A 21182-nucleotide genomic window follows, 5' to 3' on the forward strand; every position below is an offset into this window, starting at 1 on the left:
TGTAGCCCTTGCTGTCCTGGACTCAGTTTGTAGACCAGGCTGGCCTCTGCCTCCCGGTGGGCATTTGAGGTCAATACTGGTTCGTCTGACTGGACCATCTCTCCTCCAGAACCTGACCCGGGAACAAGCTGACTACTGCGTCTCCCACATGAAGCCCTATGTGGATGGCAAGGGCCGAGAGCTCCCCACTGCCTTTGACTACGTCGAGTTCACCCGCTCACTCTTCGTGAATTGATCTTGGCTCGTAGGTGAGCCTGACCTACGACGCTGCTTGCCCTGCTCTATCACCTTGCTGCATGTCACTTCCTCTGCTTTCAAGGAGAATATTCCAGACAGTGTTACTTTCCAATGTAACCGTAAGCCTGCTTAGCTTGGGGTAAAACTTAGTAGAAAATGGTGCTTCAATAAACCGCTTTCAGTCCAGTCACAATCACTGTTGCTGTGGGACCCAGACCCGCGTTTGCGCCAGCTGCCTTCATTCCTGCTTCAAAGTCGAAGCAGCTGGCTCATCTCCCTTGTTCTCCCCCAAATCCTCTTTTCATGTAAAAGACCAATAAAGGACAACTCTTCCCCCTAAAGGCTTTGTTCCTCTTTATCCAGTTTAGCACACACCCTAGAGGGGACACCTCACCCTGCTGCTCCTTGTGACCCTCAGGTAGCTACTTCTGCTTCCAGCTGGTCCAAATCCTCGGCCTCCCGGGGCCCTTGTTCTGTGAAGGCTGTGCTCAGCTGCCACACTTTGACCATGCCCTTGGCATCACCAGCTGCTAAGAGCTGGGTCTGCTGACTGTTGAACTCAAGGCAGTAGACAGGACTTCCATCCTGGGTTTGTGCTATGGAAACTGTGGGTTTCTGTGAGCTTTTCTGGAGGTCAAACAGTTGTACATCACCTGCAGAGAGAAACCGTAGCTGAGAGGCTGTGGCATGTCACTGCTCCTGGACAGCTTGTGGTGGGTGCCAGTGGCCAGGTTAAGCCGTCCTCACCACATGGCTTAGCAGTGTGGCTAACCTACCTTCCCCAGAAGCGGCAGCAAAAACCAAGGGGCGCACAGGGGACCAGCGCACGGCAAACAGGTACTTGTGAGAGAGCTGCAGTGAGGTCAGGGGTTGGGCCTGCAGCATGGAGTACAGGTGGACGTGGCCATCAGTCCCAGCACTCAGGAAGAGATTCCTAGAAAGGAAGGAAGGCCTGCATGGTGCTGCCGCCACCTCCTGTCTGCCCGTGGGAAGTTCCCCTGGCCCTGGGACCAACCACCAGATTGCAAAGAATCAGAATGCTGGTGTTGAAAAGCTTGAGGCAGGATGGCCTTCCCTGTGCCTCAGTGGCACACCCAGGCTGGTGCCCCTACCTGTGGAAAGGGGAACAGCTCACAGAGTACACCGGACCGCCATGGGGAGAGAAGGTGAACTGCACTGGGGCCTTAAGAGGCACAGAGCTGGGCATCAGAGTGAGGGCAGCTGCCTCCGCTGCCAGGGAGCATTTGAGGGGGAAGCCGCCTTCTGTGCCCAGAATGAAGAGGCTGGAGTCGAAGCTGGAGAATGCCACTGATGTCACCCCCACCTCAGTCTCTCCCCGGGGTGGCTGTGGAGAAGCAGCAATGACAAGTCCTGACAGCCAGTGGGGCAGAGGAAGAACACGTTCCCATAGCCCAGGGGCCTCAGGCCGTCCCTCGCCTTACCTTCTTCAGCCTGGTGCTCCGAGGCAGCTGCTGCACGGCTAGGGCAAAGCCCTTGGAGAGCCGCAGCTGGCCAGCCCCGCTGCTCCTCCAGAGCAGCACCCTCCCATCTGTGGCTGCACTCAGTACCTGGAAGCGGTGGCTGTGCCGGGGTTCAGGCAGCCATAGCACCTGAGACGATAAAGCAGGACAGAAAGGGTCAGCTGCCCCCTCCCTCAGCAGCAGCCCTTCTGGGGTGAAGAGTTCTAGAGGAAACCAGAGCCAGAGGCAGCCATGGCCTTCTGAAGCCCTTCCCCCAGGCCACTGGGCTAGCACCCAGGAAGGCAGGCTAGGCCACCTGTGCCAGAGGCGGGAGATGAGCCCTGCCCCTGAGGGCAGCTTGTGGGAAAGCTGCCTCCACTGCCAGGGAGCATCTGAGGGGGAATCCGCCTCTGTGCCCAGAATGAAGAGGCTCAGTCATGACTCAGACATGAGCTCCAAGGATGCCCAGGCAGCTGTCCAACCACCAACTCCGTGGTGCCCAGCTCTGGTGCCAGCCCTCTCCCACCCCCACTCCACTCCCACACCCTTGGCGGGAGTGGGTTCCTGCTCCCACCCATCAGCCTCCTGACCTGGTACACAGGGTCTGTGTGGGTGTCATCAGTCAGACCTGTGCGCCAAAGCAGTGGGTCCTCGGGTCGGCTCATGTCCCACACCAGCACTTCTCCACTGTACAGCCCCCCTGTGCGGATAAGCAGGGGCTGGGCATCAGCTCAGCCATGCCCAGCAACCCCTCCCTCCCACGTAGCCAGGACAAAGGCCTCTTCTGAGGATTTCTTGAGAGGGAAAATATTAATTCCAGGGCCTCAGACTCAGTCCCTCCTTACCGCGCCCCAGGAACCATTCCCCCACCGAAAGCGGGGGCCCATGCCCAGCAACCTACCCCTCCAGCCGACACCTCTGCTGCCGGCACGCACAGCCCACCTCCATCCCGCAGCTCTCATCCTGCCAACTCAGACCTCTGCAAATGACTCCTTCCTCCAGGCTCCACAGCCCTCAGAGGGCGACAGGTGGATTATCCCCCAGCTACAGACAACCTAGGGGCCAGGGCAACCTCACTGTCCCCCCAAGTAAGTGGCCTGACCTGGTCAGAAGCTGACAGGGCAGCAAAAGGCTTCCTGGCTGCCTGTGGCTGGGCAGAAGCTGAGCCTAGGGAAAAGAGGAGGCTGGGGAGGTGAGACACTCACCTGCAATGTGTGAGGGCTGTGAGGGATGGAAGGCCAGGCACATGACCGCACTGGGCACCTCCACCACCACTGAAGGCTGCTGGGGGTTCAGGCCCTGGCGGTCCAGGTTCCAGGTGCACACATAGGACTTGAGTGTACTCCAGTCGCCATCGTCTAGACTGCATGGAGACATGCCTGAGTGCCCCCTCCACCAACCCCCCAGAAACCACAACCACACTGTGTACTATGGGTATATGTCATCGGTTCCTCTGTGGCACTCACAAGGGCACAAAGTTATCTAGAAAAGAGTCCCTAAGCCAGGCATGATGCCACTACAGATGGCCTGTCTGTAAACCCTAGGTGTTCCAGAAAATGCTAGTCACATGCAGACCTGACCCTTGGGCTGGGGGATAGCTCACTACATGCAGAGGATACCTGTAATCCCAGCACTCGGAAGGCCCAGACATGACTGAGCTACACAGCGAGGCCTGGTGCTAGGGGAAAGGGTCTCAGACCCCAAGTGTGTGTCCACACGTTGGTGGATGGGGACCGTACAGCATCCAGCAGCAAAAACCAGAATAGCTGCTGGTGACCAACACTACTCAGGGCTCGCTGCCAGGTAGGGAGGGGCCTTGGGGCACAGGGTCTCAGACCCCCCTCTGCTCTTTACCTAGTCAAACAGAAGCCCAAACAAGTCTTGGCATCTCTTCCCACTGACCCAGCTGTCACTCACCGGCCGTAGGCACAGGCCAGCACAGAGCCTGTGGCGTTCCAGGAAATGCCGGTCACGTGCAGACCCTGCCCTTGGGCTGGGGGGTAGACCAGGGTGTGCAGACAGGATACCTGCAGAGACAGGCCATTCCCAGCCCAAACACTAGTCCATCCAATAAGTGCTTCCCAATGGCCTTCTCACAGGGGTCATCTAAGACCATTGGGAAGCATAGATATTTACATTATGAATCTTTTGTTTTTGTTTTTCAAGACAGGGTTTCTCTGTGTAGCCTTGGCTGTCCTAGAACTCTCTGTAGGCCAGGCTGGCCTTGAACTCACAGCGATCCACCTGCCTCTGCCTCCCAGGTGCTGAGCTTGAAGGTACGCACCACCATGTCCAGCATATTATGAATCTTAATAGCAGCAAAATTACAGTTATGAAGTAACAACAATAATTTTATGGCTGGAGTCAGCACAGCGTGAGGAGCTGTATGTACGGGCTGCAGCAGTAGGAAGGCTGAGGACCGCTGCACTAGTAAGTAACCTCATAGCGCCACAGAAAAATCCAGGCCCAAGCAGCCCAAGACCACATCTACTGGTCATACAAGAGGTAAATGTAGGCTGCTCTGGACATGGGGTTCATTCCTACAATCCCAGCACTTGAGAAGCTGAGGCAGGAGGATCACTATGAGTTCTAAACCAGTCTGAGCTATACACTGAGTACCAGGCTGGCACACAGTAAGACTGTCTCGACCCCTCCCACAAAGACAGAAAATACACAGCCTTCATCTATCTGCCGTGCAGGACACTTCCAAGAGCTGGGAAGGTGGCCTGAAAACCACAGCTGATGGCGGTTCCAAGCCAGAGTTTTAGGGCTCAGCACATGGGGCAAAAAGCTGGAAGGTAGGGCAGCGGCTGCACACAGGGGAATGCATTAAACTGCTCTAGCTAAAGAAGGCTAGCACGACAACTTTATTATGGACTATTACACACCAGTATGTAGCCCAGGCTAGCCCCAAACTGATGGCAATCCTGCTTCAGCCTCATGGCGCTGAGGTTATAGGTGTGGGCCAACAAGTCTGGTTCCCCAAAATCAAGGCTCTGGAGTCTTTTTCTCAGCAGGTGAGAGCAGCAAGGGAGAAAGTCATAGTCCCAAAGGATGCCAGGGGGAAGGGCACAGCAGCAGAGAATCAAATTCCAGTGTAAAGCTCCACGTCTCCTGATTTCATGACTGGCCCAAGGCAAGAGCCCAGCCCTGCAAGAAGCCTTTAGGAACACAGGCCACTGCCAGCGATGTGCAAGGCTGTGGGTGCCAGGGAACCCCCAAAGACCACTCAGCAGCAGCCCCGCTCATAGAGACAGAGACCCAGGGGCAGAGGGCCCAGAGTGTGGTGATGCATGCCTGCACTTCCAGTGCTGGGGGGTTGGGGGGTGCAGGGCCTGGGGCGCAGGGCTGAGGCAGCTGAGTGCCAGTGTGACTTTGAGGTCAGCCTGGACTATACAGGCAGGTGAGTCTCTGAGTTCAGGGCCAGCCTGCTCTGCATAGTGAGTTCCAGAGCTACATAGTGAGACCCTATTTTTTAGTTTTTTGTTTGTTTATTTAAGGCACTCTGCCTTAGAACAGTCTGACTTTGGAACATTCACTTTGCTAAACAAACTTCTGCTTAAACTGTCAAAGATAAATAAATAAACCAAAACATAGAAAGTGAGATGACAGTAAAGCAAAGAATAGGCCCCAGAAACCTGGACACCGCGTCAGGAAAGCCTTCCTCAAAGAGGTAAGAACAGAAGCCAGGCTGGGAGGCACACAAAACCCGAAAACAGAGCTGGGCATGGTGGTGCACACCTGTAATTCCAGCACTCAGGAGGCAGAGGCAGGGGGATCGCTGTGAGTTCAAGGCCAGACTGATCTACAAAGCAAGTCCAGGACAGCCAAGGCTGCACAGAGAAACCCTGTCTTGGAAAAAAAAAAAAGGAGGGGGGGGGGACGTCCTTTCTGACCTTCATACTCCTCACAGTCACATGCACAAATCCACAGAGAGAGACAGACACACAGACAGACACACAGACAGACACACACACATTAAAATAAATTAAAAGGGGCTGGATAGATGGCTTCGTGGTTAAAAGCACTGTTTGCTCTTCCAGGAGTCCAGAGTTTAATTCCCAGCAACCACATGGTGGCTCACAACCGTCTATACTGAAATCTAATGCCTGATTCTGGCATGGAGGAGTACATGCAGATAGAGCGCTCATACACACAAAAATAAATAAATCAAAAGGAATTAAAATATATAATTTTGAGTTTTTTGTTTTCTGGGACAGAATTTCTCTATGTAGTCTTGGCTGTCCTGGACTCACTTTGTAGACCAGGCTGGCCTTGAACTCACAGAGATCTGCTTGTCTCTGCCTCGAGTGCTAGGATTAAATTGTGTGCTACCACAGCCCAGCAAAAGAAATAAATCGATACAAAACAACAAAAACATCACGCCGTCCCGCCAGGCGGCACACTTGGGTAACTGTCACACAAACAGGAGGAATGGCCAGTCTGGACTCTGTAGCCGAGAAACAAAAAAGGAACAGTCAATGCTTCTTTGTCACCGTGTGGGTTCTCTCTGACACAGGTCTCTAGCCTCCTCAGTCTGGGATGACAAATGTGTACCACCATGCCAGGCACATTGCTAACTCGACTCAATCATCAGCACTGTGTCAACAGGTGTAATGTTATGTGCCTACCACAGACTTGGGGGAGGCGGCCATCAGAGTTCAAGGTCATCTTCAACTAGACTTGGTTTCAAAAATGATATAAGACAGGGGCTGGAGAGATGGCTCCGTGGTTAAGAGCACCGCCTGCTCTTCCAAAGGTCCTGAGTTCAATTCCCAGCAACCACATGGTGGCTCACAAATATGGCGCCCTCTCCTGGCCTTCAGGAGTACATGCAAGCAGAGCACTATATACATAATAAATAAATAAATAAATAAATAAATAAATAAATAAATAAATAATGATACAAGACAGACAGACAGAGCTATGTAAGGCTGGGACAGGGCTCAGCACTTGGAGTGATGGAGGTGCCCCGAGGCCCACTGGGAAACAAGGAAATCTCCATTGTTTAGCCCCACTTGACGCATCAGCTGTCAATCCAGTAGTACTCCAGGCCCACAAGGGACCGCTTGGAACTGTCTGGAAAGCAGATATACTGGTGCCTTTAGCACCCTTCCAGGGTTCAGGTTCCAGCTCAGGTAACTCAGCTGTGCAGCCCTGGGCACGGCACTCAGCCTGCCCAAGGCTCACCGATACTGTAGAGATAACGGTGCTACAGCTGGCCCGAGGAAAGAGACCACAGCAGGTCATGCCTAGGATGCTGCCAGGCCTAGTGGCAGGCTGCCCTGGCTTAAGCCCCATACCTCACCAGCCACTCGCTTTCACTATGGTCCCCCAAAAGACCCAGTTCTCCCAGGGTGAGCCAGCCCCTCACCCTCTGCAACTAGTATACTTGCTGTTGCTGGTTCTCCTGTCCCTGGGGGAGCAAGGCAAAGTCCCAAGGAAGCCTTGGAGGCTCAGGGAGGGGCACCACCCCAAGCCACCAGCTGAGGCCTTACCGTCTGCTGAGGCTCCGTCCAGTTCACCTCATAGCCATCAAAGGCATGGCTCTGCCAGCTGTTGTTCAGCTCCCGGATGACAATGGCCTCCACCCCCCGAAGAAAGGCTGCAAGCCTGAGGGTGTCACACTGGGAAACAGGCACCACAGCTGCTGGCTCCTCAGGGGCCTCTGTCTGCACCTGGGCATCTTCATGTGTTCGGGCCTGCGCAGATGCCTCTGCTGTAGCAATGCCAGCTGTCTGGCAACTTTTCTGGAAGGAAATTAAAACCAGAGTCACAGGCCAGTGGGTAAAGCTGCTTGCTACCAAGTCCAACACCTGGGTTCAATTCCCAGAACCCACATGGTAGAGAGAACTGACTCCTGAAAGTCAGTTCAGAATTGCACGCATAGCCTGGCGTGGTGGCGCACGCCTTTAATCCCAGCACTCGGGAGGCAGAGGCAGGCGGATTGCTGTGAGTTCGAGGCCAGCCTGGTCTACAAAGTGAGTCCAGGATGGCCAAGGCTACAGAGAGAAACCCTGTCTTGAAAAACCAAAAACAAACAAACAAAAACAGAATTGCACGCATGTCTGTGCAAATACACACAAATTACTTTTTACAAACAGCTGGGAGGGGGTGTTACCTAGAGAGGTGACTTAGTGGTAAAGAGCACATACCGTCCACTGTATGTGGTGGCACACACCTTTAATCCCAGTACTTGGGAGACAAAGGCAGATTGAGCTCTGTGAGTTTGAGGCCAGCCTGGTCTACTGTGATAAACACTGGCCAAAACCAACTTGGGGAGAAAAAGAGTTTATTTGGCTTACAGTTAGATTCCATCATAAAGGAAGTCAGAGCAGGAACTCAATACAGGAACCGTAGTAGAGACCACAGAAAAAAAGCTGCGCACTGGCTTGCTCCCCGCAGCCCAGGATCACCTGTGGGAGCCGCACCACCCATGGTGGGCTGGCCCTCCCACAACAATCAGTAATCAAGAACCTGCCCCACTTGCACGCTTACAGGCCAATGTGACACGGGCAATTTTAAATTTGATGTTCCCTCTTTGCAGATGCCCTCGATTGTGTCAAGTTGACAAAACAAACCAACCAACAAACAACAACAATAAACAATAAACCCCTAGCCAGAAGAGGTGCCTTTACTTCAGAAAGGCATCCATGACAAGCCAGGGGGAGAAAGGCAACCACTGTCCTTACAGCCCTCACCGCCTCCCTGTCACCAGTGCACAGGGCCTGTCCCTACATCAACAGACATGACAAGAAAGAAACATCAGCTCAGAGGAGAAGCAACCCTTGTGATCATCTTGTCTTTACCAAAGAGCCTCTTGGGAGTGAGGCTAAGACCACTGCCCCCACCAAGGCGCTGCACCTGAAGCCCCTAAGGGACCTGAGGCCCTGGAACCTGCGTGCAGTGTCTTTCCCAGCCACAGGGGATATGGACAAAAAGCTGTCAACTTCATACTTGCTCAAAACTTTCAGGTGGGGGGGGGGGCGGCGCACGCTTGTAATCCCAGCATTCAGGATGCAGAGGCAGGTAGATCTCTGTGAATTGGCAGCCAGCCTGGTCTACAAAGTTGAGTCCAGGAGAGTGTCTGGAAAAACACAAACTTTCAGAGTTGGAGAGATGGCTCAGAGGTGAAGAGCGGCTGCTCTCCCAAAGGTCCTGAGTTCAATTCCTGGCAACTACATGGTAGCTCACAACCATCTATAAGAAGATCTGGTGCCCTCTTCTGGTGTGCAGGTGTACATGCAGGCAGAACACTGTACGCAAAATAAAGAAATCTTTAAAAAAGAAAAAAAGAAAGAAAGAAAGACTCCTGGGTGTCAAACTGAGTGTCCCTCCAGCACAGGGTTCCATTTCACCACCTCTGTTTGCCCAGCACTTCACATGATGTTTGCAGAGCAGACAGACAGACAGGGCAGACAGACAGGTGCGCGTAGGATACTTAGTGCCAGGTACAAAAAAGAACAAATAGAAACTCCAATAGAAAGTGCTCGGCCCTGGCAGAGGCCTGAGGGAGTTGGCCACGTGGGGCACTGAGAAGGCCCCGCTAAGTCCCTTCAGGCTGAAGTTTAAGGAGACTTGAGAGCTGCTGTGTGGAGGCTGCTAGTCCTAGAGGCACCCAAGGGAGCAATGCAAAGCCTCAGGTAGAGGCAGGGTGGAGCCAAACATCCCTGGAAGGCCCCACCTGTGGGCTGAGCTTAGAAGGCTCCTCTGGCCTCCATGCACATGCGCATGAGACCCATGCACACAAAACCATGCACACACACAGCCACACAATAGTCACGATGGTAGATTCCAATTTCTCCTCTCTCAGAAGCAGCTGCATGCTGCATGCGGTGGGCTTAAGAGGTACTACACAGAATCTGCCATGAACTGTTTGGGGTGGGTGTCTGCTCCTCACTGTCAAAGCTGAGCGGACACAGGAGCTGGGACAGAAGACTGTCAGCTCACTTTAAAGCAGTGGTTCTCAAGCTGCGGGTCCTTTTGGGGGCCAGAGACCAGACATCCTTCAAATATCCTTTATAGCCTTAGGATTCACAACAGCAGCAACATTATAATTAGGAGGTAACAATGAAAACGTTTAAAACAACAACAACAAACAAAAACAAGCCACGTGGTGGTGGTGCACACCTTTAATCCCAGCACCTGGGAGGCAGAGGCAGGTGAATCTCTGTGAGTTTGAGACCAGCCTGGTCTACAAAGTGAGTCCAGGACAGCCAAGGCTACACAGGGAAACCCTGTCTCGGGAAGAGAAAAAAAAACATGAAAATACTATAGTTGGGGTCACCACAACATGAGGAGTTGTGTTAAAGGGTTGCAGCTTTAGGAAGGTTGAGACCCACTGGCCTAAGAGGCTCTCTGGCTGGCCCAAGTCACTGAGCAGTCCTGGAACTTGGCTGGACAGAGGAAATGCCCTGATGGCTGAGGGGACAGCAGCCCAGGGCAAGCAGTGAGGGCACCAGCTCCACCACACACGCCTCTCACAGCCTGAGCACAGGCAAGTCAAGCAATGCTAGACCAAGAGTGAAGCAGGGAAGCCAACGACATGAACACAGGTGGCCAAAGCTAGAGGCTCTGGCTAGTGTGGTCACCTGGTGTAGGGGGCCTGCCTTTAATCCCAGGACTCAGGAGGCAGAGCTGAGGCAGAGGCAGGAGGACTTCTATGAGTTCAAGGCCAGCCTGGTCTACAGAAGGAAGGAAGGAAGGAAGGAAGGAAGGAAGGAAGGGGGGAGGAAGGAAGAAAAGGCACAACATAAATGGGACACACGGGCTCCCATCTACTGTCCTATTACAGGGGATGCGGAGGCAGGGGATCACAGGCTCACCCCTGGCACACTGCAAACTTAAACCAGCCCAGGAAGCTTGAGACTTTCACTAAAAGAATTTTTTTTTTACTTTTTTTCTGTTGGCTTGTTTGTTTGGTCATATTCTGGTTTGTATGTTTGTTTTTCAGTTGCTTGGTTTCAGAGGAAAAAAAAAAAGGGTGTGAGTTTGGCCGGGTGGAGAGGGAATGGGAGGAGTTGAGAGAGGAGAAACCATAATCAGAACGTAGTGTATGAAAAACAACTTTTGGGTTTTTTTGAGACAGTTTGGTTTTTTTGAGGCAGAGGCAGGCAGATCACTGTGAGTTAGAGGCCAGCCTGGTCTACAAATGGAATCCAGGACAGCAAAGGCTACACAGAAAAAAGAAAAAGAAAAAGAAAAAAAGCCCGCCAAAGACCCTCTTGGCACCGGGTGTGGTGGCGCACACCTTTAATCCCAGCACTCAGGAGGCAGAGGCTAGTGAATTGATGTGAGTTCGAGGTCAGCCTGGTCTACAAAGTCCAGGACAGCCAAGGCTACACAGAGAAACCCTGTCTTATAAAACCAAAAAAGAAAAAAGACCCTCTTGGCTTCTCCATGGCCCCAGGTTTCCTCCACCCGCACCCCCCCCCCCCATCCATGACTGTTCCCTCTCAAAGGACAGTGTGAACACTTGGGAGACATTCTATGTGACACAGTCTAGCAGACAGCACCTACACGAAGCAGAGTTAATGACACATAAGATCTAAGCGCCCTAGCAGTGGTGAGCCAGCAACCAGGGCAGCCTCCCTACTCTGCACCATGTGTAATCTTAGTCAAATGCGCACGCGCTGCTGGCCTCCCTCCCTTCCAGGGTCTCACACACCAGGGTGACCTCAAACTTCTGCTCCTCTGTTTCTACCTGGGATCACAGGTATGTGTTCCACACCCAGGTCTCCAGTGTTGAGCACTGAGCGGCCAGCTTCCTGAACACCAGACAAGGGCTGTGCCCAGTGAGCCACACCCCCAGCTGGAACTTGGCTCTGAGTGCTTCCGCAGCAAACAGCTACTCAGAAGACTAGGGCCCAAGGGTGCGGCCAGGCAGCTGGGAGCCAACCTGTAGAGACTGCTATTATAGCTCTGCTTAGGCTGTCTTCACGCTGCCATAAAGAGGGTCTAAAAGCAAGTGTCACACACCTGTAATCCCAGCACTCAGAAGGCGGAGGCAGGAGGACTGTCATGAATTTGAGGCCAGCTTGAGCAAAAATGTCTCAAAGGGGAGAGCGGCCCCCGTCACGGCAGCATACCTGGCACCCTGTCTGCGACAGAAGGCGGATGACCCACAGACTTACTTAAGACAGGCTCCAGCAGGGGGCGCCATGTGCCGTGAAACACAGAGGCACAGCCTCAGCCCGGCGGGGAGCAGGATACGGAGGAGTTCATCCAGGTGTGCAGGAGACACGCCACAGAGGCCCACCCCGCAGTCCAAGGGATGGGTCGAGGAGGAAAGAGTCCTGGAGCTCAGCGTGCAGCTGACTGCCACCCAATGGCACACTTTAAAAGAGCAGGATGAGCTGGGCGTGGTGGCGCACGCCTTTAATTCCAGCACTTGGGAGGCAGAGGCAGGTGGATCACTGTGAGTCTGAGGCCAGCCTGGTCTACAAAATGAGTCCAGGACAGTCAAGGCTACAGAGAAACCCTGTCTGGAAAAAAAAAAAAAAGAGCAGGATGCACTCTTTCCTTTGTGGCACCGCCGCGCCATCCAGACTGAGGAAGACCCGGAAACTCCGGGGCCATGTAGCCTCATCGGTGCAGCAAGCGCCACGAGCACCCTGGAGGCCGCGGGAACGCTGGAGGCACACATCACCACAGATCAACTTTGACAAACATCATCCGGGTGACTTTGAGGAAGTGAGGCGTTACCACTTAAAGGAACCAGAGCGTCTGCCCAACTGTCAACCTGGATAAGCTGTGGCCACTGGTCTGTGAGCAGACACGGGTCAGAGCTGCAAAAAAACAAGACTGGAGCTGCTCCGTCGTAGATGGAGCCAAGGATACACAGAGAAACCGTCTTGAAAAACCAAAACAGAGGAGGAGGGGAACACCAGGTGCCGTGGCGAACGCCTTTAATTCCAGCACTCCACAAGCAGGTGGATCGCTGTGAGTTCGAGGCCAGCCTGGTCTACAAAGCGAGTCCAGGACGGCCAAGGCTACACAGAGAAACCCTGTCTTAAAAAAAAAAAAAAAAAAAAAAGCAAAAAGAAAAAAGAAAAACAAAAAAACAAAAACAAAAAACCAAAACCTGTGATGTGTGATATATATATATATATATACACACATTTAGTTCTTTATATTTTGTAAAGATTTGCTTCTTTTATGTAGAGATGTGCTTGGCCCACATGTATGTGCACGGTGCCTGGGAGCTGCCCTGGAACTAGGGTCAGGGTCTGCTGTGAGCTGTGCGGTTCCTGAGGCCCCCAGCCAGCACCGCAGCCTCCAGCCCACCTGGAAGGCGTGCACCTCGCCACGACTCTTCTTCACAGACCTTCTGAGACAGCTCGTGTAGTTCAGGTTAGTCTAGAACGCACCGTGCTGGCCTTCAACACTTGACCCCACCTCTCGGCGTCTTTTAGGACAGGGAGTCGCAGGCAGCAGCTCCCCACCCCCCTTCTGACAGGCCAGGCCTGTTTTGACGGCAGGCTGTGCTGAGTAGACAGCAGCTCTGCCTCACATCATAGTCTTTAAAGCCAGATTCCCAGGCCGCGCCGCACGTCCAGGGTCACAGCAGGCGACAGGCGGTACACACGCATGTAAACTCTCCAGAGCATCTCAGTGGCTCCAACAACTGCACAGGTACTAGCACTCCAAAGCGTGCCCCCCAAACCCCGAGCCCCCAGCAGCACCAAGCCCTCATGTTACCAATGGCACCTAGCACAAGCACTCTAACCAGCCACTAAGAAACAAGCGCAAGGCCCGGCCCCTGGTGATCTACACTCCAAGCCAAGCACCCTTCCTTCTCTGACCAGGTTAGCCTAGGTGAGAGAAAGGCCAGTCATGGCGGCGCAGACCTTTAATACCAGCAGGTGGATCTCTGTGATGTCAAGACCAGCCAGGGCTAAAAAGTGAGTTCCAAGGTCTGTGGGAAACTAGAAGTGCCTTTTGACATTGTTTCACTTAGGGTTTCTAATGCGCTCCCTCCCTTCCAGTCCCCAACACCAGGCAGGAGAGAAAGGAGGTTAGCGGGGAGAAGGGCTGGAGCTCTCCTTAGCTACTTCCAGCTAGCTAGGGTTGTCAGCTGCTGCTGCTTCTTCTTTTTTTAAAAAAAGATTTATTTATTATGTACACAGTATTCTGCCTGCAGGCCAGAAGAGAGCACCAGATTTTGTTAGAAATGGTTGTGAGCCACCATGTGGTTGCTGGGAATTGAACTCATGACCTTTGGAAGAGCAATCAATGCTCTTAACCTCTGAGCAACTCTCCAGCCCGGCTTCTTTTTTTTTTTCCCCCTAGAAAATAAAAATAATAGTTTTAGTTTTACAATTCTTTCTTTTTTCTGTTTTTTTGTTTTTTTCTAGACAGAGTTTCTCAGTGTAGCCATTGCCTGTCCTAGACTCGCTTTGTAGACCAGACCTGCCTCTGCCTCCCAAGTGCTGGGATTAAAGGCCATTTTTTTTTTTGAGACAGGGTTTCTCTGTGTTAGCCTTGGCTGTCCTGAACTGGCTTTGTAGACCAGGCTGGCCTCAAACCCACAAGGATTCACCTGCCACTGCCTCCCGATTTTTTTTTTTTTTTTTTGGTTTCTCAAGACAGGGTTTCTCTGTGTAGCCTTGGCTGTCGAGAATCACTTTGTAAACCAGGCTGGCCTCGAACTCACAGCAATTCGTCTGCCTCTGCCTCCCTAGTGCTGGGGTTAAAGGCGTGCGCCACCTCTGGAAGAGCAGACAGTGTTCTTAACCTCTGAGCCACCTCTCAAGTCCAGCAGTTGACACTCTTAAGACTTCTTTAAGATTAGAGGCAGTTGGAACATGGAACGTTCAAGGCCAACATGGTCTACAAAATGAGTCCAGGACAGCCAAGGCTGCACAGAAAAACCCTGTCTCAAAAAACCAAAAAGCAGGGCTGGAGAGATGGCTCGGAGGTTAAGAGCACCACCTGCTCTCCCAGATGTCCTGAGTTCAATTCCCAGCAACCACATGGTGGTTCATAACCATCTGTAATGTGATCTGATGCCCTCTTCTGGCCTATAGATGTACATGTAGGCAGAGCACTGCATACATAATAATTACTAAATAAATCTTTAAAAAAAAAAAAACCAGCTGGGCGTGGTGGTGCACGCCTTTAATCCCAGCACTCGGGAGGCAGAGGCAGGCAGATCGCTGTGGGTTCGAGGCCAGCCTGGTCTACAAAGTGGGTCCAGGACAGCCAAAGCTACACAGAGAGACCCTGTCTCGAAAAACTAAAACAAAAAAACAAAGACTTCTTTAAGGCAATGCCAATCCCAGAATATCCAGGAATCCAGCAAAGCAGCCACAGCAAACACAGCAGTAGGAACAAGCAGCTCCCCAAGGAGCTGCTTCTCCCCCTCCCCTCCCCTGCCGCCTCTTGGGAGTGTCCCCTTCCTCTTCCTGGGCTCTGGTATCTAAGCTCTCAGTCCTCAGAAGTAAACTACCTGCAGCTGGCAAAGACCACGCCCCTCTCCAAGCCACACCAGGCAATTATCAGCTGTGGGCAAACTAAAAGCACCCCGATATCCCACACTTGGGACTAAAAAATAATAATAATAACATAACTGAGTTGTTTTTTGCTTCTTGTTTTTCAGTTTTTTGAGACAAGGTTTCTCTGCATAGCCTTGGTTGTCCTGGACTCGCTGTGTAGACCAGGCTGGCCTCGAACTGCATTTGCCTCCAAGAGGGCTGGGATTATAGGTGTGCACCACTGCACCCAGATCATGACTGAGTTTTTAAAGAAACCAAAACTTTCACTACAGAAAATGCTCTCTCAAGGACTGGAGAGATGGTTCAGAAGTTAAGAGCACTGTCTGCTCTTCCAAAGGTCCTGAGTTCAATTCCCAGCAACCACATGGTGGCTTACAACTATCTATAATGAGATCTAATGTCCTCTTCTGGTGTGCATGCAGGCAAAACACTGTGATATATAATAAATAAATAAATCTTAAAAAAAAAAAAACACTGGCCCAAAAAAAAAAAAAATCCAGCCTGGTCTATAGAGCAAGTTCAGAACAAGGGGTATGCAGAGAAAACCCTGCTTTGAAAAAACATAACAAAAACAAAGAAATAGGCCGCACAGTGGTGGCACACGTCTTTAATCCCCACACCTGGGAGGCAGAGGTAGGTGGATCTCTGTGAGTTTGAGGCCAGCCTGGTCTACAAAGTGAGTTCAGGACAGCCAAGGCTACACAGAGGAACCCTGTCTCAAAAAACAAACAAACAAACAAAACCCACAAACAGAATACTGACTGCTCTTCCAGAGGCCTTAGGTTCAATTCTCAGAACCCACAAGAACTCAATCCCTGGCACCTCCACGAATGGGGGTGTCTGATGCCCTCTTCTGGTCTCCGAGAGTACCACAGCCATACGTGGCATACAGACAAAACATACATATGGAATAATTTACAGTATTTAATGCTTTCCTTTAGTCCACTGCTGAAATGCAGACACTCATCCCCACTTGCCAATGTTTGATTTCTGCCAGAGATCAAGAAGTACTTACAGTCGGGCTCGGTGGCACAGCCTGTGTAATCCCAGCCCTCGGAGGCGGAGGCAGGCGGAGCGCTGTGAGTTCGAGGCCAGCCTGGTCTACAAAGCCAGTTCAGGACAGCCAAGGCTACACAGAGAAACTGTCTCAGAAAAAAACAAAAACAAATAAACAAACAAAAAAGTACTTACAGCACGGACACAGGCTTCCTGACAGGAAGGAAAGACTGGAAAAAAACATTTTTACTGTTTGGTTTTTTGTTTGTTTGGTTGGTTGGTTGGTTTTGTTTTTTTTTGTTGTTGTTGTTGTTGGTTTTTTGTTTGTTTGTTTGTTTTTCGAGACAGGGTTTCTCTATGTAGCCTTGGCTGTCCTGGACTCGATTTGTAGACCAAGCTGGCCTCAAACTCACAGCAATCCACCTGCCTCTGCCTCCCGAGTGCTGGGATTAAAGGAGTGCGCCACCACGCCCGGCCTGTTAGGTTTATTTTTGGGACAGGGTTTCTCTATGTAGCCCTGGCTACCCTTGAACTTGCTCTGTAGACCAGGCTGGCCTCAAACTCAGAGATCCACCTTCCTCTGCCTCCCGAGTACTGAGACTAGAGGCAAGTGTCACTACCGCCTGGTTTACTTTTTAAAATCTTTTTTAAAAATTATTTGTTTTATGTGTATGAGTGCTCTATCTGCATGTACCCTGCATGCCAGAAGAGGGCATCAGATCCCATTTTAGATGATTCTGAGCCACCATGCAGGTGCTGGGAATCAAACTCAGGACTTCTGAGCCATCTCTCCAGCCTTGACTAGAAACATCTTAACAGTTGATTACAGGAAATGAAGTTTTTTCTGTTTGTTTGTCTGTTTCTCTGTGTATCCCATGCTGTCCTAGTCTTGCTCTATAGACCACCCTGGCTTCGAAGTCACAGAGATCCACCTGCCTCTGCCTCCCAGAGTACTGGGATTTAATGCATGCGCCACCACTACCCAGCACATTTTTCTTTTTTTTGAAGATTTACTTACTTATTATTTTACAGTATTCTGCCCACATTTGTGCCTGCACACCAGAAGAGGGCACCAGATCTCATTATAGATGGTTGTGAGCCACTATGTGGTTGCTGGGAATTGAACTCAGGACCATTGAAAGAACAGACCATGCTCTTAACCTCTGAGCCATCTCTCCAGCCCGACCCAGCATCTTTCTTTTCGTTATTTTAGTTTTTTGAGACAGGGTTTCTCTGTGTAGCCTTGGATGTCCTGGAACCCACTTTGTACACCAGGCTGGCCTAGAACTCACAGAGATCTTCTGGCCTCTGCCTCCCCAAGTGCTGGGGTGACAGGCGTGAACCACCATGCCCGGCCAGAAAGCATTTCTTTCTGCTGTTGTTACCTAGTTTTACATACATGGCTGTTCCGCCTAATGTCTATGTGTGTACCACATGTGTGCCTGGTGCCTTCAGACACTAGGAGAGGGTGTCAGATGCCTGGAAGTGGAGGAGTTAAATGGTTGCGAGCCACTACATGGCTGCAGGGAATCAAACCAGGGTCCTCTGGTAGAGAAGCCCTTAACTGCTGAGCCATCTCTCCATCTCTCCTGCCTGTTGGTTGTTCTGTTTGTTCTTAGTCACTTTGCAGCCTGATGCCAGGCCAAGCATAGATTTTCTTTTTATCTTCTTCATTCATTAATTATTATTATTATTATTATTATTATTATTGGTTTGGTTTTGGTTTTTTAGACACGGTTTCTCTGTTTACCCTTGGCTTTCCTAGAACTTTCTTTGTAGACCAGGCTGGCCTCAAACTCACAGTGATCTGCCTGCCTCTGTCTCTGGAGTGCTGGGATTAAAGGCGTGCGCCACCAGCACCTGGCTGCCTGACAATCCAATTTTCCTAAATTTTAGGCATAACCCACTGATGCCAAGAGGAAAAGCTGCCGCTCTCTCCTGCCTCCTGGGTTGTCACAGCTAAGAAAGCAGGTAGGAGTGTTTTCAACCAACCCTAGACACCTGAGTGTCACGATGTCAGTGACTCCCATTGTAGACAGACACCCACACTCCCACAAACTGCCCTCGGATGTCCACAAGCACACCATGGCACATTCATGCCCCCGCCCCCCACAAACAGACTCTCAGTCAATGGATCAAGAAATAAAATCCAATGGAAAATTAAAGAATCTTCTTTGGGAGTTGGGGAGGGGGTTGGGGGGGACACACACTCCAGGGTTAGGGCCTTTAGAGTCCATGTAATCAGGATGGTTTCTCAGAACCCCTAGGGCTTCTAAATTTCTAGCTACAAGAAAACTAACAAGACTAGGGCTCACTCTTTGAGGAAAAGAAAGATGTCAGATTGAATTGATGATTTCCAATCTGGCTATTTATGTGTTGTTTTGGGGATTTATTTATTTTTGAAACAAGGTTTCACTGTGTAGCCTTGGCTGTCCCGAGTGCTGGGATTAAAGGCCTGAGTCACTACATCCAGCTTATTTATACGTTTTTTTTTTTTTTTTTTAACTAGAAAACCATAGAAGGGCAGTGGTGACACAGGCACTCTGGATACAGAGTGGTAATCTCAGCACAGGCAGACAGATCTCTGTGAGTTCGAGGACACCCAGGGCTACACAGAGAAACCCTGTCTTTAAAAAACATAAAACGGCCAGGCGTGGTGGCGCATGCACTCGGGAGGCAGAGGCAGGCGTATCACTGTGAGTTCGAGGCCAGCCTGGTGTACAAAGTGAGTCCAGGACAGCCAAGGCTACGCAGAGAAACCCTGTCTTTAAGAAATAAAATAAAATAAAATAAAATAAATAAATAAAAAGATGCAATCTACTCCGTCCAAAAACGAATGTTAGTTTGAAATGCCTAAAAACTATCATTCACATAAAAATCCTTCCAAAAGTGGGGCTGGGCTAGCAAAGTGGCTTAGCTGGTAAAGGCGCTTGGCCACACCTGACAACAGGAGCTGGATTTCCAGGACCCACCTGGTGGAAGGAAACAACTAACCTGTGTAAAGCTATCCTCTGGCCTCCACCAGTGCCTTGACACGCGTATGACACACTCCCACATAAACGTCCTTTAACAACATGGAACCACTAACAGTTTTGTTGTTGTTGGTTTTGGGTTTTTTTGTTTTCGGTTTTTTTGGTTTTTTTTGTTGTTGTTGTTTTTTTTTGGTTGGTTGGTTTTTGTTTTTCTCCTCGGAGACTGGGAAAAGTCTAACGTGACTTGGTTTTTGCATTAAACTACGAAAGCCCCTCTCTGCGCAACGGCCTTCCCGCCCGCGCGGCCCACCGCGGAGCCCGCGCCCTCACCGTCTCCCCGCGGATGCCCTGGACGCCCCTCCACTGCGAGGGCACGGACACCACGCCCAGGGTCTCGTCCTGCAGAGGCGCCGGCCGCCCCGGCGTCAAGCCGCCAGCCGCGCCAGCCCCGGCAGCAGCCAGCGTAGTAGCTCCTGCGCTTCCAGCCCGCCGAAATGGCCCGGGAGAGGCGCGCGTTGCCATGGCGACAGCCCCGCCCTCTCGCGCCGGTGCCTTGAGACCTGCGTGACCTCTGCGGGCTTCGCCTCGGAAAACGGAAGTCTAAAAAGAGGAAGTGAAGCTGACGGCGCCATTTTTGAACTGGTTACACCGTCCTCCTTAAGGCCCAGGAGAAAACCAATAAATAAATAAATGAAGATTCTTACCATCCATTACAACAAAACGGCAGTGGTTCAGGATTGTCATATTCCCGGAGGACATTTTGGGGCCGGGAACAGCTCTTCGTGATATAAAGAGAAGGGCGGAAGTGAGGCGTGGGCTCCAGGTTCAAAGATGGCGCTGAGCAGCCCAGCCCAGAGGCGGCTAGAATGGCCTGGAGTGGCTTAGTGGGCCGGGCTGGTCCGGAGACATGGCTGGGATGGAAGCCCATACATTTCGTCCTTTGAGTTAGCAGCATTTTCACTTTCTATCTGAATGGAATGTTAATGGGAAATATTCATGCACAAATCAAAAGTGGGGTTGGATGGAAGACCCCCAATGAGAACGTTTACGTAAAACAATAATAAATACAACGCTTGTTAAACTAGATTAGAGACATAACCATTGCGGATGAAGTTGATCTCAGTGATAGATTGCCCCAGACTCTGTCTGCAACACATAGACAAAAAAGGGGCCCAACTAAGGGCAGGCGTGGTGGCGCACTCCTGGAAATCCCTGCACTCTGGAGGCAGAGGCAGGCAGGTCTCGGTAAATTCGAGGCCAGCCTGGTCTACAAAGTTGGGGGTGGGGGTGGTGGGAGAAGGGCACAACTTCAAGGTGTCGAGCAAAGCACCCAAAATTTTATGAGTGTTTATCTTTATTAAATCCTCAGCTTGGCCAGGCGTGGTGGCAACCGCCTTTAATCCCAGCACTCAGGAGGCAGAGGCTGGTGGCCTCTCATCAGGCAGATGGCACGCCTGATCCCAAACCCAGCCCTGAGTCTCCAGGCAGTAATCTGCTGCCATCTTAGGCCTCTACGCCTGTTTCCTCTTTTCTCAGACTGGGAAGTCTGCCCAGGTCTAGACGGTTCTCTCAGTGCACACAAAGGACAGGATCCTCCTTAGCGGACAAGGCCAGCAGGGCCGATTAGATTAGCCGCTTTGGGAGGGGGGATAAAATGCAATAGAAAAGTCTTCCTAAGTACTCCCTTCCTGAGAAGGGCTTCTCTGCAAACATCAACAAGATTTCCAAAAATCCCACTCAGGGCTCAAAGGTTAGGAGCAGTGGCAGAAGTGGCCGGGGCACTGGGCTTCAATTCCCAGCACCCACATGGCCGCTAATAACCGTCTGTAAATTCCAGTTCTATAGGGAGATCTGACACCCCTTTCCGGACTCTGAAAGCACTAGGCATACACTTGGTGTGCAGACATAGATACAGGCAAAACATCAATATAAAATAAAAATAAGAAATTTTAAATTTAAAAAAGTCACATTTAAACCAGGCAGTGGTGGCACACCTCTTTAATCCCAGTACTTGGGAGGCA

General features: G+C 51.3%; 2 protein-coding genes across 6 annotated transcripts in view; one reads left to right on the forward strand and one right to left on the reverse strand.

Moving 5' to 3' along the window:
* SPTAN1 (spectrin alpha, non-erythrocytic 1) overlaps positions 1–578 on the forward strand; it is a 64279-nt gene extending 63701 nt beyond the window's left edge. For all 5 annotated transcript variants that reach the window (XM_084799317.1, XM_084799315.1, XM_084799316.1 and 2 more), the window contains one exon: positions 110–578. In XM_084799317.1, coding sequence (XP_084655443.1) covers positions 110–235 — 126 coding nt within the window. In that variant the 3' untranslated portion in view covers positions 236–578. The remainder of the gene's footprint in view (positions 1–109) is intronic.
* Positions 575–19723, reverse strand: DYNC2I2 (dynein 2 intermediate chain 2). The gene is made up of 9 exons (XM_084799352.1): positions 19492–19723; positions 7196–7447; positions 3615–3724; positions 2903–3060; positions 2288–2397; positions 1680–1847; positions 1350–1582; positions 1014–1171; positions 575–890 (listed from the first exon to the last, which is right to left on the reverse strand). The coding sequence occupies exons 1-9, from the start codon at positions 19681–19683 to the stop codon at positions 652–654; spliced, it is 1620 nt and encodes a 539-aa protein (XP_084655478.1). The 5' UTR covers positions 19684–19723; the 3' UTR covers positions 575–651.
* Positions 19724–21182: the final 1459 nt, after the last annotated feature.

The sequence above is a fragment of the Acomys minous genome (assembly GCF_964271855.1).
Source record: "Acomys minous genome assembly, chromosome: 10".
Classification (NCBI taxonomy): domain Eukaryota; kingdom Metazoa; phylum Chordata; class Mammalia; order Rodentia; family Muridae; genus Acomys; species Acomys minous.

What these genes read in the sequence shown, in the direction of transcription:
- DYNC2I2 (XM_084799352.1), bottom strand. Translation starts at nt 19,683, where the DNA reads ATGGCAACGCGCGCCTCTCCCGGGCCATTTCGGCGGGCTGGAAGCGCA. An exon ending in AGCTGTTCCCCTTTCCACAG is followed by an intron (nt 1,172 to 1,349) that starts GTAGGGGCACCA and finishes CTTCCTTTCTAG; the next exon opens with GAATCTCTTCCTGAGTGCTG. An exon ending in TGCTGCCGCTTCTGGGGAAG is followed by an intron (nt 891 to 1,013) that starts GTAGGTTAGCCA and finishes TTCTCTCTGCAG; the next exon opens with GTGATGTACAACTGTTTGAC.